The following is a 20,347-nucleotide window of genomic DNA, read 5'->3' as shown; positions in this document are numbered from 1 at the left end:
GCGGTGGACAGGGGTCAGCATGAGCACCCTGACAGGTCTCAATGAGCCTTGGCCGCCCATGACCCTGTCGCCGGTTCACCACTGTTCCTTCCTTGGAGCACCTTTGATAGCTGTCGCTTTGGAGATGCTCTGACCCAGTCGTCTAGCCATCACTTTTTGGCCCTTGTCAAATTTGCTCAAATCCTTACGCTTGCCCATTTTTCCTGCTTCTAACACATCAACTTATATATATTATAACTTATAACAGGTATGAGGTGTTATTTGTAATTTGTACAATTACAAATTGTACTAATTACAAATAATTAGTACAATTTTTTATTTATTTTTTGTGGGGGGGTTGACACATTTTATGATGGATATATTATCAGGGACCCCAAGCTCCCAACAAAAGGGGTGAAACATTTTTTCCCCCAAAAAATAAAAATTCATGCCATAGAGGGTTAACCTACTTGAAACACTCAGCAATTTGCTTATGAGACTCGCCATTACAGCTGCACAATTTATCAAATAAATTATCAACATTACCATTACAGCTGTCATTTATAACTTTGAAAATTGATGATTACATCATTACATTGAGGTCTACTCTTGTTAAATCACATACATCACCTGACATTTAGAACTAAAGAAAAAAGCTGAATTTTGGATTTGTGGCAAAACAAGAATGCTCCCATGATAATCAACAAGACCTAAAGTATAAATAAGAGATTCATTGTGCAGTATGGACATAATGGGTGGAACTAGATGGTCAAACCCCACCCTAATCCAACCCATAACCCTATCATTAAACATAACTCATTAGGTCCACGGAGGTCAAGCTTCGCCCATCATGTCCAGAGAGGTGGAGCCGGACGTCATTTGGCTCTGCAGTGAGCACCACTTGCATAATTGTTTCACTCTGAGACCAGCAGTGCAAATACATTTGCCAACTACCTGTCAAAACAAAAGCTTGATGGTTTAACGGTTGAAAATTAAGACATAAATGTTAGTATTGTAATTTTACAGTTCTACTGTAAAATAAAATTGTTACATTTCTTTTTACAGTTCAAGTTACAACATTAAAGTATATTTCTTTAAATATACTTTTTAATATATTATTTAATAATAATCACATTAAAAATCACAATCATCATTTTTTTATATAGTAATAATATTTTAATTGGTCAAAAACAGTTGGAATGTGCCCTCTGCAAACTCAAGTGGAAATTTTTTTTTAACTATTCAATGTATGGTTACTGAAAGAGGTTTGTGATAGTTCTAGTAAAGAGTAAACCCAAGTGAAAACATCTTTTTCTTTTTTACTCCCCAACAAAATCACCCTCATTCTGAAATGATTTATTATTTCCAAAATATAACTTTCCTGTATCCCTTCATATCACAATATACACCGATCAGGCATAACATTATGGCGAAGTGAATAACATTGATTATCTCAAAAAGGCAAAGAAGTCCAGGGTGCTCAGGGAGTTCAATAAGACGTTTGAAGGTGCTCTTTGGGGTCGGGGGTCGGGGGTCTTCTTCAAATTATTAAAAAGCCTTTATTTTACTGGCTATTTCATTATAGAAAATTTTAAAGACATGGGGGGAAAAAGCAACCCACGCGTAGCGGCACAGACAGGGTTCTTCAGGGTGTGCTTCCCAAACAAACAATTTCCCCTTTTGTGTGTACTAATTAAAAACACCTGAGTAACATGGTAAATTACCACATGAATCATGCCAAAACAATCCACTAGGTGGCAAGCTGTAAATGTTCACATGCACAAGAAAGAAAGAAAGAAAGAAAGAAAGAAAGAAAGAAAGTAAGAAAGAAAGAAAGAAAGAAAGAAAGAAAGAAAGAAAGAAAGAAAGAAAGAAAGAAAGAAAGAAAGAAAGAAAGAAAGAAAGAAAGAAAATAAAGAACAACAATCCACTAGGTGGCCATACTTTGTGAATGTCCACATACAGAGAGAGTCCACTAGGTGGCTACATTACAAGTTAAGCCCAAATCAATACATAACACTGATTATATCTTCATCACAACACTTGTTAGTGGGTGGGCTATATTAGGCAGCAAGTGAACATTTTGTCCTCAAAGTTGATGTGTTAGAAGCAAGAAAAATGGGCAAACAGTTTATCAAGGGTCGAATTGTGATGGCTAGTTGACTGGGTCAGAGCATCTCCAAAACTGCAGCTCTTGTGGGGTGTTGCCGGTCTGCAGGGGTCAGTATCTATCAAAAGTGGTCAAAGGAAGGAACAGTGGTGAACTGGCAACAGGGTCATGGGCAGCCAAGGCTCATTGATGCATGTGAGGAGCGAAGGCTGGCCTGTGTGGTCCAATCAAACAGACGAGCTACTGTAGCTCAAATTGCTCAAGAAGTTAATGCTGGTTCTGATAGAAAGGTGTCAGAATTCACTGTGCATCACAGTTTGTGGCGTATGGGGCTGCATAGCCGCAGACCAGTCAGGGTGCCCATGCTGACCCCTGTCCACCACCGAAAGCGCCAACAGTGGGCATGTGAGCATCAGAACTGGACCAAGGAGCAATGGAAGAAGGTGGCCTGGTCTGATGAAGCATGTTTTCTTTCACATCTCATGGATGGCCAGGAGTGTGTGCGTCGCTACCTGGGGAACACATGGCACCAGGATGCACTATGGGAAGAAGGCAAGCCGGCAGAGGCAATGTGATTCTTTGGGCAATGTTCTTCTGGGAAACCTTGGGTCCTGCCATCCATATGGATGTGGATATTACTATGACATGTACCACCTACATAAGCGTTGTTGCAGACCATGTACACCCTTTCTTGGAAACAGTATTCCCTGGTGGATGTGGCCTCTTTCAGCAAGATAATGCACCCTGCCACAAAGCAAAAAGGTTCATGAATGTTTGAGGAGCACAACGAGTTTGAGGTGTTGACTTGGCCTCCAAATTCCCCAGATCTCAATCCAATCGAGCATCTGAGGGATGTGCTGAACAAACAAGTCCGATCCATGGAGGCCCCACCTCGTAACTTACAGGACTTAAAGGATCTGCTGCTGAACATCTTATTGCCAGAGACCACAGCACACCTTCAGGGGTCTAGTGGAGTCCATGCCTTGACGGGTCAGGGCTGTTTTGGCAGCAAAGGGGGACCAACATATTAATATTAATATCATAATGTTATGCCTGATCGGTGTATATCTCAGAAAAAGTAAATATTGCAATGTGAGTATTTTCCTATAATGTGCAGCCTTTTTCAATATTGACATTTGGGGATGACGGTAGGGGAAATAATCAACAATTATAACAAATATTAAAACAAATATTTTTGTCATAATTTTGCAGCCAAATGAGAAACACACAAGAGACAACGCTTGATCAGTTCCTTTAGAGTTTGGCGTTAGCATGTTGCTAATGACTTGATTTTCCAATAAGGATAAAACACAACTTTTGGAGTAAAATTGTTAATTGTTGATTACATTCGTTATAATTTTTTTTTTTTCATAATTGATTTTTCATAATGGATTGCCTTGTCTTAATACAATTCTCCTTTAGAATTAGAATTTAGGAGCGCACATATGATGCCTTAAAATGCTGTTTAGATTGGCAGCTCAGCTCAGTCTAGGTTTTGGATAAGAACTATTTTCTACAACACACTGAAGGTGAGTTGACCTCCAAACGTCTCTCACACTTCCACACTCCTATCCTTACTGTCGAGCCCTGAACTTGCGGTTTCCCAAATTGTGTGTTCGCAAGTCTCTGTCTCACTTTCTCTTAATGTCTTTACAATAAGGTTTAATGTGCCTCTCCCATTTGTTTTAGAGCAAGCAGACAAATGCACCTCCCGCTGGAAAGATGAGCCCATGCAGAATGGTACAGTAACACCCTCCATCAGCCATTTATAGTCATCTATCTCTCTCTTTCTTTCGTGCAGTGCTGTTATAGTGGGTGTTTTATGATAGGATACAGATCATACGGTCAGAGATGGAAGAGTGTTAACCTCATTTTACTTACTAATGTGACCTATTTCTGAGGGAAACAGTACATTTAGTGAGAAAAAGGAGGGACTTGATTTCATTCACCTCCAATAGATTGGATTGTGAAGTGACTGTCACATACAAGAAATGCGAGTTTGATAAAACAATGCTATTGGCTAACATAGCATAATCAAAGAAAGTAATATCAGTGGTAAGAAAGTTGACACAGCAAGTTTCAGTGTTACATTTTGAGATCATGTTTTCCAATGACTTGCACTGATTAATAATTTACAGTAAGTGCAGAAACATGCACTAAAATACCCCCCTTCAAACTAGTAAATAAGGGTGACTTCTTATTTCATGTTGACTGTGGAGCTGTTGACTTGATTGATCATGATTCGTATGAAGTTGACATTGAAAGGATTACTTTAAAGTTTTTACATGGTTTGCTTGGGTCCTTAAAACATCTTACAGTCAATTTGATCCTTTTAGGAAGTCTTAAATTTGTGAACAAAAAAAGAGGAATTGTGATACGGATTAATGTGATTATTAAACTTCAAAAAGCGATCATTTAATTGAAATGTGAATGGTGCATGTTTAAAGTCAAAACAGTGCTGCTGCATGTTCTACAGGCTCACACTTTCATAACAGCTGGCAATAGTTATTTTATGTATTCAATATACAGATTTTACTATTAACGGTACAATAATCCTTTTTGTGCCTTGCTTTAAACAAATTATTATTGTATCTGCAAAATCCAATATCAATCAACTTGTAATGTGTATGTATTAATATGCTGGTACATAAACCAATTTCAATACATATGCATATATTAAATTAAAATATGTCTTGAGTATTTTAACTTGCAGTTACCCTGTTTTGCAGTTGAATTTGTGCTGCAGCCTGTTAATTAAGTAAAATAATCTGAGATACAGGATTTATTTGGAGATTATATGGGTTTGTTCTGTATGGACATACTGCATTAATTTTATTTGGGCAGGTCTTAAGTCTTACATTTAATTTTAAAACCTCAGCAGATATTCTGCTTTAGTGAAACATAAAAACAGTATTATTTGATGCAAACTTATTTTTTTCTCTAGGAGGCTGTATAATAGCTGTAAACTCTACACCACAGTTAATGCACTGTAAAAAAAAATTTTTTTTAATTATTTTTTATAATAACTTTTTGTCAAATCAACTTTTTGATAATTATTGTGATTCAGATAATATAATGTTTTGAGTTTCTATTTATTAAACCAATCTCGTTTTTTGCATTAACTCAAATTAAGAATTTCAATGAACACAAAATTTTAAGGCAACAGGGTAACTTACTTTTTTAAGTTGAATCAACAGTAATTTTTTACAGTGTGGGTTACAATAAAAGCTGATACTAGGTCAGTTTTATAGTTGTTTTCATAGTGGCCTGTATTGTGACTATCATGTCTATATGCAGGGACGTCGTTAGGCCTATTTTAGGGGGGCTGAAGCTACCCCAAAATGTTCCTAAGCCCCCCTAAATAATAATAAGAACAACAATAACAATTTGATTTATCAAAAACCGTATCCTCATTCATATTTAGACGCAACAAATTATATATATCCAGCTACAAAAAAATTACCGAAAAGTCGGAAGTTGGACAGAAGTACAAAGAACGTTGTGCTATGAAGATGATGCACCGCGTCTCGTTGGTGTAACTGTGGCAGCTTTCAGAGCGTTGCAGACCGGAGCGCTCCTGCCTGGAGGATTCATCTCGTCTCGTCGTTACCAAGGTTATAGGCCTAATCGTTAACGAAAATGAAGGAAAAAACGAAAACTAGGTGGGTTGTTGTTAACTGAAATAAAAATAAAAACGACGCATTACAACAAAAAAACGATAACTAACCAAATCTGTAATATGTGTTCGGCAAAACTAACTAATCTAAAATTATAGATTAAATGTCCTTAGTTTTCGTCTTTATCAATGTCTTTCATAGAGCAAATAACGTTTAGCTGCATTTCCTTTCCCTGCGTCTCTCTCATACACGCGCGCGCTACACACACACACACACACACACACACACACACACACACACACACACAGCCCCTCCCTTCAGTCTCCATGAGAACGAGTGTTCGATGTTGAAAGCAAGTTCGCGAAAGGTTGGTATCTCGTGAACACCTTTACACAATCACACATTAAAAAGTGGTATAAAAATATTTTTAATTCAGAATATAATTTTGTCAGTGTGTTAATGTCGACCCGAGAAGCGATTGCTACTTTAGAAAGTTAACTAGTCGCAAGTTTGAGGTAAAATGCAGTTGGGTTGTCGATGTCAAAACACTATAAGCTGTGATTCAAATATTAAATAATGTTTTGTAATTTACTCTTACACTGAATGTTTGCTGCTTCAGTCCAGATGAGTGTGTGTGTGTGTGTGTGTGTGTGTGTGTGTGTGTGTGTGTGTGTGTGTGTGTGTGTGTGTGTGTGTGTGGACTGGTAATCATCACGTTATGGGGACAAAATGTCCCCACAAAGATAGCAATATCCGAAATCCTCATCCTTGTGGGGACATTTTTAGGTCCCCATGAGGAAAACATCTTATAAATCAGACTAAGTGATGTTTTTTGAAAATGTAAAATTGCAGAATGTCTCCTGTGAGGGTTAGGTTTAGGGGCAGGGGCAGTGTAGGGGGATAGAATATACGGTATGTACGGTATAAAAACCATTACGCCTATGGAAAGTCCCCATAAAAGATGAAAACCAAACGTGTGTGTGTGTGTGTGTGTGTGTGTGTGTGTGTGTGTGTGTGTGTGTGTGTGTGTCAGAGCTGTGGTATTTGTAGCTTAGGTTGAGCTCAATTTAGGTTTAGCTATAGGAATGATGATGAACCTCAACATGTCAGTGAACCAACGCGTTACTCACATGAAAACAAAACCATCAAACCTTACTGTACTTTTAATTATTACAAATAAACTCTATTGTCCAAAAGATATAAACCTTATATTTTTTTGATGACACTTTACAATAATCTTTCATTTGATAACAAAACAATAGACTAGCATGTATTCAACCCATTTTTGAGCTATTTGTATTTTAGCTCAAAAATGGGTTGAATACATGCGGTTCTGTGTAATTAAATAGCATTCTGTGGACAACTATTCTTATATAGAGAGGAATTAGATATAGTATGCTATTACTTTATCATACATTTACATGAGCAGACAGATAGCATTTAAGTCATTATAGTAACTCATCAGGAGCAAAGTCTGGCCTAAGTTAATTCCCCCATGCAGCTTTGATGTGTCTAAAAGCTAACATTACAATAACTTTTCTTTAACAGAGTAGAAATGGAAGAAGAGGATATGTCTGTCACGTTTTACTTGTTAACATCTTGGTTTCTTGACTGGTTTTTGACATTAGTGTAGCTCTAGATGTGAGTGCAAAGATTTTGCAAACGCAAGTTACAAATACCCTGGGGGCTAAGCCCCCCCTGTCTTCCAATCCTAGTGACGTCCCTGTCTATATGTCCTGTGTTTTAATGCCATCAGTTCTAAAATACTAATGTTCACTATGCTGGCCTATAGTGGCCTACTTAGATACTTAAGTTTTCATTGAGCAATACTTCATTCATGATCCCGAATGAAGTTGCAGCCCAACATTAGTCTGCAAATCATTATGTTATGTTATTATTTATCCAACATAATGCACTTTTATAATATACCCCTAGGGGGCAGTGAAAGCATATTGCAGCCCAGCTGCAAGTCCAGTACAGTCAATACTGGTCAAAACCATGCTGATGGGAACAAAGGATGTTTGGAATGGTGTGCTAATGCACTGCTTCAATCATTGTTTTCAGTGTACGGTATACTGTGTGCATTATGTGGACTAATCTCATGAATATGCCATGGTCATATTCCGCCCCACAATCAAAAGGGGAAAAAACATTATATTTAATTTAAAGAAAATGAAAAAAAAAAAAATTTGTTTATGTTGCTGTTGTTGTTTTTGCATTGTGACGTCATGCCATGTTTTACTCCTACTAGAGTACACATTTCTTGTACAAAAAAGTGTAATACAATTGATTATTTACACACACATCAGAATAAAAGGCACTACGATATCCTATACAATATTAAAATTTAAATAAAATGTGTAGCCTATATATTTTTTATTTAATACAACCCCAAACCCAGCAAAGTTGGGATAAAAAAAGAATCTGTGATTTGTTCATTCTGTTAAATCTTTATTTGACTGACAAAAATACAAAGAAAAGATTTTAAAAATTTGAACTGAACGACATAAACAAATTTGATTCAATTCAGATTCGATGGCTACAACACATTCCAAAAAAGTTGGGAAAGAGGCATGTTTATCATTGTCACACAACACCTAAATGTTTGGGAATTGAGGATACTAATTGTTGAGGTTTCGCAAGTGGAATGTTGGCTCAACATTCTGTTGTCATCGTTGTCTGATTCTCCTTTTCATGATGGGCGATACATAAGTGACAGATCTGGACTGAAGGCAGTCAAGCACATCCCTTCTGCTGTTGAGTATCTAGAAACCACTCTGTTTTAGCATGTGCAGAATGAGGCCTGGTATTGTCTTGCTGCCCAGGAAAGATGTCATCTTCATGACAGTATATGTCTCAGTACAATCCCAATATACGTCTCCACATCAATGGAACCTTTACATATGCAAGTTACCCATAGGCTACCGTTTGCACTGACGCACTCCCATACAATGACAGATGTTTGCTTTTGTACCTGTCATTGATTAAAGTCTGGATGTTCCTTTTCATCTTTGGGACTGAGAACTAGAAGTCAGTTTTTCCCAAAAACAAGCTGAAACGTAGACTTATCTAACCACAGCACACATTTCCACTTTATTTTAGACCATCTGAGATGAGTTCAGGCCCAGAGAACTCGGCAGGATCTCTGCGTTGAACAGATGTATAGCTTTCTCCTTGTCTAACAGAGTTTCATTTCTTGATGCAGCAGCTGACTGTGTTAACATTTTTCCAAAATACTCCTGAGCCGCTGTAGCTATATTTAACACCGTAGCATGATGGTTTTTGTGGTAGGCTACCGTCTGGGGGCAGAGGATTCAACAGAGGTTTTTGCTTGACGCACATGGACTGAGACTTCTCTGGATTCCCTTAATCTTTTCACAATATTATGTATGGTAGTTGGGGAAAGACCTAAATACTTTGCAATCTTGCATTGAGAAATGTGATTTTTGAATTGTAGGACAATTCTCTCATCAAATTTGGTACAAAGTGGTGAGCAATGAATCTTTGGTGGATGCTCCTTTTATACCCAAACATGACACCTTCACCTATTACTAGTTCACCTACTAATTGTGGACTGTTTTCAAACAGTTTAAGTTGGATTTCCTATAGTCTTTTCACTTTTATTTAGCCTTTGTCTCAACTATTTTGTAGTGTGTTGCAGCCATCAAAATCAAAATTTGGAATTTGGAAACATTGGAATTTTTTTCTTTGTACTTTTGTCGGTTAAATAAAGGTTAAAGAAAATAAAGAAATCACACTTAGTTTTATTACATTTTACAAAATGTCCCAACATTTCTGGATTTGGGGTTGTATTAATAATTTTATAAATAAAAATTCCAAAATAATTCTTAAACTGTATTTCTTCAAACTGGCTCTTTCCACACTTTCATCTTATGTATTTATACATATCAGTGTTATAATGATATATCATCAATGTATGTTTACATGCTACTTTTAAGCTTTTTTACCTTAACATATCATAGTATTGATAGCTACGGGAAATCCAAATTATTTGAAATTCAGATAGTAAATTGCTGCACTATGAAAAACTATTACAAAAGATATATAACATTACACATGGATTCAAAGCAGCTTTTCTTCAGAAAATCATGATGTTAATGTTTATAATCTTAATATCTTCATGCCTAATGGTGGCACTGGGCGACATTGATATAAACATACAATGATATAAACAATCTCACGGACAAGATTTGCTATATACAGTCATATCTACTGCATTATGTAAATATACTGTATGTATGCATGTAAAGCTAAATTTACTATATATCCAATTTTAAATATATGGGTGATAATCAGACGTGTGCAGTGTGTTCTGAAATGAGGAGTCCTTACAGTTTTATATATATCCAATGTAAATTTTTACCATACGGTTATATGGGCTGCCATTGACTTCGTGGCGGAAGAAGAAGAAGAATAAATATAGCTGCAAGCAGCCATTATTGGGGCCAAGCGCAAAGAAGAAGACAAGACATGCCAAAATGGCTGGCAATGTCAGATCAACTGCAGCAATGAGCAATTAAAGACCTATTAAGGTGATTTTAGGCAAAATAGCTGTAAAATGATAAATACAGTCAATAATAATGATTTAATGATTTATCACTTTCAACCAATAGGTGGCACAGTTACAAAATTGATGTGGTGTGGTCAGAATAAGGGAACAATGACACATGCAAAGATTGGTGTCAATATATCAAAGCAGGGTGTCAATATAGTGTCAATATGTCATTGCAGATATATAGCCACAAGAGGCCTTTTCATTATAGGTATGGACCACATGGCTGTTTTGAAACCTTTTAAGTAGCTTAAAGGCATGGTGCTGATGGCACATACCAAGTTTCGTAACGATACACCAATTCATTTGTAAAGCATAACAATTTATATCATAATATTGCATTGTAGTCAATGGAAATTTCATGTTTTGTTCTATTATAGCGCCACCAAGTGGCACAATCCTACCATTTTTTAATGTGTCCTCGGAGTGAGCCCATACATGTCTGTGTCAATTTTGGTGAAAATATTTCATTTCGTTTTGGAGTTATAGACATTTATATGAAAAAACACATGAAAAATTACTGACACCTGACTTTGATTGGATTTTACTCCCCCTTACTATAAATATTTTGACATTTGGGCATTAACATTTTTCTATCAACCTATGTTTCTGAACTTCTGACGCTGGTTTCGTCTCGATCGGACTAGCAGTTTCGAAGATATCAGCTAATGTTAAAGCGCTAAATTACAACGCTGCACAAACCATACGCCGAAACCTAGCAAGTCTGGTATCGTTGGACTCGGCGAGGATTCAGGAGACAAATAAAGTTAGTCACATGAAAATAAGTCAACCCCACCCAAAGTTATAAGCGTTTGAAAAAAAAAATTCTCCACTAGGTGGCACTGTTTTGAAACTTGTCAGGCTACTTCAGGTTCTCGTGCTGATGACCCATACCGAGTTTCGTAACAATCCGTTCATGCGTTCATAAAATACAGCATTTTAGTACATAATTCAAAATGGCTGACAGTCAAAATAGCCGATATGGTAAAATTGGATATCAGACGACTCGGCATGCCGTCCTGAATCTAACGAGACCACTTTTAGGACAAACAGTTCAGAAGTTATAAGCAAAAATAGCCATTTTTCGTATCTCCGGACCAGTAGGTGGCGCTTTGCCAAAACGCTGCATGTTGCCTCAGGTCATGCTTGTGATGATTTGTACCAAGTGTGGTTTGAATACAATAAAGCGTTGCGGAGATATTGCCTTAAGTGTGTTTTTGCAAGCGTTACGTAAAATTTGTTTGTTTGTGTTAATCAAAAACGATTTGACGAATCAACTTGAATTCCATGTTTTTTTTTGTCAACACTGTCTGGAGATGATCTGGTTAAATTTTCGTGTAAATCGGACCAACGGCCTAGGAGGAGTTCGAAAAAGTTGGGTTTCGGTTAATTAAAAATGGCGGGAACATTTTCATGACTGAAATGACGTCATAGGGTGCAATCGAATCGGCTTGAGCCAAGGAATCGAGTTTGAAATCCAAGGGATTTTGTTTCTAGCTCTTTGGGTTCAAAAGTTATTAGCAAAAATATGAGTCAAAATTTGGACAGGTGGTGGCGCTAGCGGGATTGATTTAGAGACTCCAAAATGGGTGTGGTTACTATTGGTAATGACCTCTATCAGTGTACCAAATTTCATAATTTTCCTGCAAACGGTTCTATGGGCTGCCATAGACTTCCATGGCGGAATAATAATAAGAAGAAATCTAACGGTTTCAAGAGGGGCTCCGCACCTTCGGTGCTTGGCCCCTAATAATAAGAAGAAATCTAACGATTTCAAGAGGGGCTCCGCACCTTTGGTGCTTGGCCCCTAATAATAAGAACCGGAACGGTTTCAAATGGTGCCTTCACACCTTCTGTGCTTGGCCCCTAATAAGAACCGGAACAGTTTCAATAGGTGCCTTCGCACCTTCGGTGCTTGGCCCCTAATAATAAGAACGAGAACGATTTCAATAGGTGCCTTCGCACCTTCGGTGCTTGGCCCCTAATAATAATAAGAACGGGAACGGTTTCAATAGGTGCCTTCGCACCTTCGGTGCTTGGCCCCTAAATATACATGTAAGTGAATATTTATACTAAATATAAAACTAAATGTCTGAACATGTTTTGATTCAAATTTGAGTATGATACTCTCTAAAATAAAGCTTCTGTAAGCTTTTATGTCAAGAAAAGTCTAGGCGTCCTTTCAAAAAGGCAATTTATTTCAGAACATTTGTAATTGTAAAGAGTAGTTTTTCATTCAAATAAATCTCCAATAAACTGCTAATTATAATGGATATACAGTTACTGAAAAACTAAAGCAACTATTTACAGAATTTACAATAAAAACTCATTAAGTGTAAAAAACTCATTTAGTTGATCAAACCAGTCTGTCATAAGCTATGTTTCCATCCAAAGTTGCGAATATAATTTATGTGCAAAAATGCAATATCGCATAAAACATTTGTGAAAAAAGCACCTTTTCCATCCAGTGAGTCGAAGAGAACATAATCGTCACTTCCTGATAAACTACAGCTAAACCCACGCCACCATATATAATAATTTTCATATATAATAAATGATTTGCGTCTCATAGAAACTTCTCAAAAAACTTGTTGTCATGCTTTCAGAGGCAGCTGCTGTTTGGGAACGCAGTCATGTGAGACAGTTCTAGGAGGGAAATATGCAGAGCATCTTTGACAACAGACTTCTGAAAGACCAAAACAGCATTTCAGACGCTGTGCAAACAAGATTTTTCCGCTGGTTAGTACAGTTATGCTGTTACATCGCGAAAGTCACATTATTTTCTTTATGCGCATCAAGGAATTAATTCGGTAAATGCGTTTCCATCGTAGTTTATGCGCATGTTTTCGTATCGGATAGAAAATGTATCCTACTCAAACGAGCGCATACGTTTTTAATGTGAGTTTTTAGAATGTATTCGCATCTTGGCGTTTCCATTCAGCATTTGGGCGATATCCCAAAATGCGTAAAAAATTTGGTGGATGGAAACAAAGCTATAGAGTCTGCGCGCTCCACTCTGGTGTGTGCGTAAAACTGAGAAGTGCGTGCCGATGTGAATGCTGAATGAAGACGTAAGCACTATAGTTTCTGTTTACATAAAATTGCGCAGAATGATGCCTTTTGATTGGTTACTACATCCATCAATCAAAACCTTGCTGGCAAGGCATTGGCTAGACACTGGCTGCGTTCGAAACCGCATACTCATTGGCCCTCATTTATCAAAAGTGCGTACACCAAATTTCCAGCGTACACCTGGCGTACACCCAAAACCACAGTGACTTTGAGATTTATCAATATGGACGTTGGCGTACGGCACGCTCAAATCCTACGCCAGCTCAGGAGGTGGTGTACGCACGTTTTGAGTTAGTGCGGAAATGCGCAGAAAAAAGATTCCTAACACCACAAAACGCACTGACAAATATATTATGACCCACTGTAAAAACAACAACAACAACAACAACTAAAGCCCTATTCGCACAAGATAAGTAGGCTATTATCTGGGGACCTCGTGTGATTTAGAAATAATCTGAATCTGAATTTTGCGTGGCGCATTCGCACAAGATAAGCTGTGATTTTACTCGAATTTACTGATTTATCTCCCGGATATGATGTAAAGACTTGAAAATGTTTTTTCGTTATAGATCTAGCTGTATGAAATTATAAACAGCCGTATCGATATCATTTTGATTGTTTTATAGTAATAAAAATAATTTCGTTCAGTTAGAGAACAGACGCAATTAAAAACTGAACTGAGCATTAATAACAATATACCACGGAAGATTCCGTTTCAAAGCTAAATGTAAAAGTGCCCATTTAAGCGAGTTTGTCATTGTACTGTTCTGTTTTTGTGTTTTTCATTAAGAATAATTTTAAACCAGCCTGGTCTCATTGCGAAAATGTACCTCTGGCAACGTTTTTGCAAACCCCAAAATACGTACCAATATGTACATATCACTGCAGTTTCAAAGTGATATGTCCACTGGGTGCCGCCAAAAGCTTCGTTTTTTTCCCGGAACAGATGAGCGTCAATCTGACGTTTTGTGACATTGTTTTTTTAACGTACACCTACACTAAACCCTAAACCTAACCGATAGTGTTAACAAAAGCAAATGTGACAAAAATACAATAGTAACCATGTCTTGTTAGCTTGTGTGAACTCATCTTTGAGTTCTTTTATCATGACTTGTCTTTCACGGGATTCGTACCTGAGCTTTCATTATTACAAGTACAAATCTGTACCAGCTGAGCTACTGAGCAAACTTATTATATAAAAAAAGCCGAGCATATGGAGCAGATTAAGTGATGCAAACTCCAAAATTTATTCATTTACATGGAAAAAAAAATAGATAAAAAGTGCTTGCTGTTTTACTGCCTCTAGTGTTCATTTCACTTTGAAACTGCAGAGATATGTACTTATTGGTACGTATTTTGGCGGTTTGCAAAAACGTTGCCAGAGGTACATTTTCATAATGAGACCAGGTTGTTTTAAACACACCATTCAAGCAATTTACTCCCAAATTGGTGCTCATTCTAAAGTGAAAGTAATCCGTGCGGCCGCACGGGAATTCATAACGGTGCGTATTTTATGCAGCCTAGCTCCATTCTTCGTGAAAGATAAAGATAGAAGTGCGCACAGGACACAAAAACCTTGCAAAAATGATATACGATCCGCCTAATCCCAGCCAAATCACAGAGATGCCGATTCGCACGGGACTAATATTATCACAGGACCTCTGTGTTCGGCGAAATATGGTAGGTAATTTGCGGGGGAATTTTAACTTTACATAATACAGACATGGCCGATTCACACAGGATTAAGATCACAGACATTCTCTGCGATTATTACAAATCACCAGATGTCCCCACATAATAGGCTACTAATCCCGTGCGAATAGGGATATAGTAATTATAAACTTCAGTGTTTATTTTTGTGCAACATTCAATGTTTAATTTGTGTGACTTTACCAATTTGTAGGCATATGTATTCCTCCAGTTGCGAGCCTGTGCGCTTTACCTGACGTTGGTCAGGCCCGACAGCTGCACACGGACTGGGACTGAAAATAATTCAGACTGACAAAATAATAAAAATGACATTCTTCTTCTTTTAAATAATAATAAAATAAATAATAATAATAACGACATTCTTCTTCTAAATAACAATAAGCGTCATTAATAATACAAATCATAATAATAATAAGAATCTTACAAATTGTCATGCAATTATTAATGTGAATGAATGGTAGGCCTACTCCACATCACATCATCATCACTATTGTACAACCCAATACATGTGACGTGATACGAAATTAAATGCTAATTATTTCAAAACACATGCTGTAAAATAATGAATTGTGATAGGTAATTTCTCATCCAAACAGCTATTAAAATTGGATTTCCACCGTACACCTTTTTGTGGGCGCCTTTAATCCCACTCTTTAAACTAGTTTTTCCAATTCCCTGGTGATGTTCTCGATCTCCACGTCAGAGAAGTTTCGCTTCTTTGCCGTCTTCCGTGTGTCCATGGCATAAAATGAGGGCGTGGGGGAGGCAGAGACTTGAATATATAGGGGCGTGTTATTATAATGACGATCGTTTTCAGCCACGGCATTTATCAAGGGCAGGTTTTGCATAAGCCTGGATTTCAGAGGTGCGCACAGCTTCATAAATCAGGCGGTGATCTTACGCCAACATATACGCCCGTTTCTACGCAAGATTGATAAATGAGGGCCATTGAGTAGGTACTCATTTTCAATAAGTACTTACTTAACGAACGCGAAAAAAAGAGTAGGTACTATATTACCTGATCTCTTTAAGTATGAATGCGATCCGCACTTTAAGCGCCATGTTGACATTATCATGTGACCTACGACGTTACCTGAAGCGCAACAACTTGAAATACGAGTGACAGGTTTAATTCATCCATCTATAAATATCTTAATTTTGATTAAACTTGCTAATTTTGTGGTCTTGTTGAAGAAACAGCTGCCCATTTATTTTGTGATTGTAGTATAATACATTTTGACCCTACTATCTCACCCACAGTTTTATCATTTTTTATCTTTGCGAAAACCCACAATCATACATCTCTTGAATATGTTGTCAATTTCATTTTACATGCAAACAATTTTATCCACAAGCAAAAGTGCCTAAATCTCCAAATATTTTCCTTTTCTTGTTAAATTTAACTCGTTTCATCCCTGTTTTATGAAATATATATATATATATATATATATATATATATATATATATATATATATATATATATATATATATATATATATATATATATATATATATATATATATATATAGTTGCATTATGATGAATTATTTAAAGATATCTAACCGTGTTATTGTGTTTTTTTTCTGTGTATATAATGTATACAAACCCATATTTGTGAGTGACAGGTGCAGTGAGAGCTCATAGCATCAGTAACTCCACAGCCCTACCTAGTAGTTTCCCTCAGCGTCTGCACAGAGACGTCTTTCAGCTGCTCGAGGATCTCATCTTTGGAGAAAACTGTTGATTTTATACTCAGAAAATATAAGTATCACTATTAAAAATGAAGATTACCCCAGAATGAATTGCATTGCTAGCCCACCCAAACACTTACAATAATAATGACAAATGTTGATCAATAGAGACAGAGCGTATTTAGGCCACGCCCACACAGGGGGGGGGGGGGGGGGGCAATCCAATGCTCTCCATTGACTTTGCATTGCGTGAGGCGGCCTCCTTGTCATTTCGGACTTAACAAAAAACAGAACAATGTCTAAAAGCTGATATGTGACAAAGTGAACAGCAAACAAGCTAAAAAAATACAGAAATATCAGTCAGTATGTCTCAGTATGCCTATGTGTGCAGTAAATATGTTGTCACTGTTAAGTCAAATATACAAATGTCAGTTTTATATATTTTATTTCCTGTCGCTGATTACGTTCCCCTCTAGTGTGTGTACTTCTCAGTGTAATATAACGTGTCGCGCTCTGTCTCAATGGCCTGTATCCACTTTTTTGTCGCTCGTTTTTTGGGTCAATAGCTTATAAAAACTTCTGGGTTTTTGGTTGTGGGTTTTGATTAGCTTGTTTGCTGTACACTTTGTCACATATCCGCTTTTAGACATTGTTCAGTTTTTTGTTATAAGTCCGAAATGACAAGGATGCCGCTTCACGCAATGCAAAGTCAATGGAGAGCATTCGATTGTTTTCCCCCCCGGTGGGCGTGGTCTTCAGACTATGATGCGTGTCGCTCTGTCTCTATACTTATTACTTCTTTTTTTTTTTTTTTTACTGAAAATGATATTGTTTTAGTTAAACGAGCAAAATGCAACTTGTTGTCATATGACATAGCGACGCATGAATACACACTAGACAAATGCAGCCGATGTGAATACACATCAATTGTCAGTCAAGCAAAAAATGAATGCACGAGTTAATAAAATATTATTTACTGACAACAATAAGAAACATGAATAAATTAGTAAAAGACTGAATAAAAGTAATCATAAGTCACCAACACATGAAACAAAGCTTTATTCAAACATATTGTTCAAACTATCACACATTTCAACTCATCTCAACACAGCTGTGACAATTCTGCAGCTTTATTTTAATGAAGCAGTTGACCACCATGGACACGTTCGCCCGTACTAGCCATCCATCATGTCCCCCTGAACCAAGAGTGGGAGAACATGTGGACAATGGACAACATGGACAATCTGACTGCCGCTGTGCCTGCTCTCCATCAGCATGAATACCTGTAAAACATTTAAACAGATTCAAACGCGTTACAATTCATGTTGTCAGCATACCATTTCTTGGCATATTTAATTTAATATTTTTACAATTACATGCTAATTGTATTGTAGCTTTATGACTTTTGTGGTGTAGTGGGCTAAAGCACTGAACTGATAAGCAAAAGGATTCTGCTTCGATCTCCGCAGCCGTCACCACCAGTGTGTCCTTGAGCAAGGCTCTTTACTTTTGTCCCCACACATGCCACCGTCACCTTGCCTTGCAGGCCCTGCTCCACCACAGAAGATCTGCAGCAAATGCACAGACATCAAGCATCAGAAAAGTGCTGAAATAACTGTTTGAAATTAAAATAAAATACAACTTAAGATTTAAATAGATTTTTAAATAAAGTTTTATTAATTTCTGTAGTATACTCACTCAAACCATTTTTATTACAGCCTTCCTTCAACAGCCTCTCTCCACCAGATAAACACACACAAGCTCTTCTGTCCCTGTAACATCAGACAACTTTCATGTTACCTGGATCTTAAACAACACCTTGATAAAAGCATAAAAGTTGATGTGCTCAATAGCCTTAAATGTTGAGGTAGTTGCTGATGTGTTAATGTTCCTCAATTTATCAACAGTACTAATGGAAACATAAAAAAGATAACTTATGTTTAGTTACTTTATTTAGATTTATTTACATTACTGACGTTCATGTAAAGTAAACAGTGTTGACAACAGAACAGTCAGATGTTAAATAAACATTTAGTAAGCATCTTTGTATGGTTTATGTAAATCCACTTTGGAGACGTGTGTGTGTTACTGGAGCTCATACATAATAAAACGTGTTTTTACAGCACAATCGCAACTATACTATACCGTCTGTCGTCTTTGCACCTTCAACAATTCAACTGTTTACTCTACAGTAGCACAACAAATGCCATTTTAACTCAAGGAACCGTGATTTTGGTTTGTAATACTCACATTTGAAAACACCCGCATCACTTTTCTCCACCTGACGTATTCCTTTCCTGTGGCCTCATGGGAAGGTAGGGATAGAAAAGTATCCGACGATGGGTGCTTCACAATCTGGGTGGAATCAGAAGGCCATCCAGGAACTTCTCGCCTACTCTTTTATGATTACTGAGGTTTCGAACATACTTCTCCTTTCACATACTGTTTTCGCCTACTATATAGTAGGTAAGTAGGCATATTCGAACGTAACATCAGTATACGGATGTCCGAATCTCGTGAGAAATAGTCCAAAACCCTGGTAGTTCTCGCCTACTCTTTTATGAATACTATGGATTCGGACATACTATTCGCTCGCCTACTGCTTTTTACATACTATATAGTAGGAAAGTATGCGGTTTCGAACGCAGCCATTGACTGACATTATCCAACGAAAACCATGGGCGCTTGACTGACACCTGGTGGAGCCAGTATGCGCTTCCTTTGTATAATGACTCATCAGAAATTCTGTTGCTGCGTCCCAATTCGCCTACTTATACTACGTCCTAAAAGTATGTACTCTTTTTGTGAAGAAAAAGTACATACTTTTGAGTGTGTAGCAGAAGAGTATGCAAGCTTTGGGACATACTACTTCGTCATCTTTAACGGACTCTGTTGCTTAGTTACGTGCAGCCCGTCACCGTGTAAACTGCCCTGTCAATCATCGTCACAGTTCAAATCCTCCACATTCAATTTAATTTCCTACCGTATCGGAGAGAAGCGTAGTAGCACGTTGATCTGCCATTCGTGGGCCTTTAATGCAGAGACTCCTCTCATGCATTTGCCAAGTTAATGGCCAAACGTATCATTACAAAAGTTCACAATGCTGCTGCAGGTGAAATATAATGTGGCTAACATTGAAGAAATATCTTTTCGTCAGGTTAAATACTGATAATTGCTCACTCAAACCCCATCTAATCATCTCTACTTAACCATCAGACTCACGTAACCGTCATGTTTGTAGTTTTTTAACACTTTTTATCGCGTTTGTAGTTCTAATCGAATCCTTGTCCATCTCGCAATGGGTTGTGGGGAATATCCAGGGAATATCAGCCGTTAGAGTGTGCATCGATCTGCACTTCGAATAATGACCGGAAATAGTAGACCATCCGAGAATCTTTGGAATACTCTTTTCAACATACTTAGTACGGATAGTATGCGAATTGGGACGCAGCGTCTGATTGAGGGAGAGAGACCTGGGAAGGTTTAATTTGAGCGGAAGACTCCAAAGTACATGGGGAGATTGACAGAATACTGATTAGAATCTATGTTTAATTGAAAATGGACATGATTGATTACTCTAACGCAAAAAGCTCAT

General features: G+C 37.4%; 1 protein-coding gene across 1 annotated transcript in view; it reads left to right on the top strand.

Annotated features, from left to right (window-relative positions):
• thrb (thyroid hormone receptor beta) overlaps window positions 1–20,347 on the top strand; it is a 403,412-nt gene that overhangs the window by 277,428 nt on the left and 105,637 nt on the right. Inside the window, exon 5 of the mRNA XM_079829346.1 lies at window positions 3,779–3,829. Within this exon, the coding sequence (XP_079685472.1) occupies window positions 3,779–3,829 (51 nt within the window). The remainder of the gene's footprint in view (window positions 1–3,778; window positions 3,830–20,347) is intronic.

Source organism: Gobio gobio (assembly GCF_949357685.1).
Source record: "Gobio gobio genome assembly, chromosome: 11".
NCBI lineage: Eukaryota > Metazoa > Chordata > Actinopteri > Cypriniformes > Gobionidae > Gobio > Gobio gobio.
Note: the sequence above shows the minus strand (reverse complement) of the source record. Positions and strands in the feature narration are given on the sequence as shown.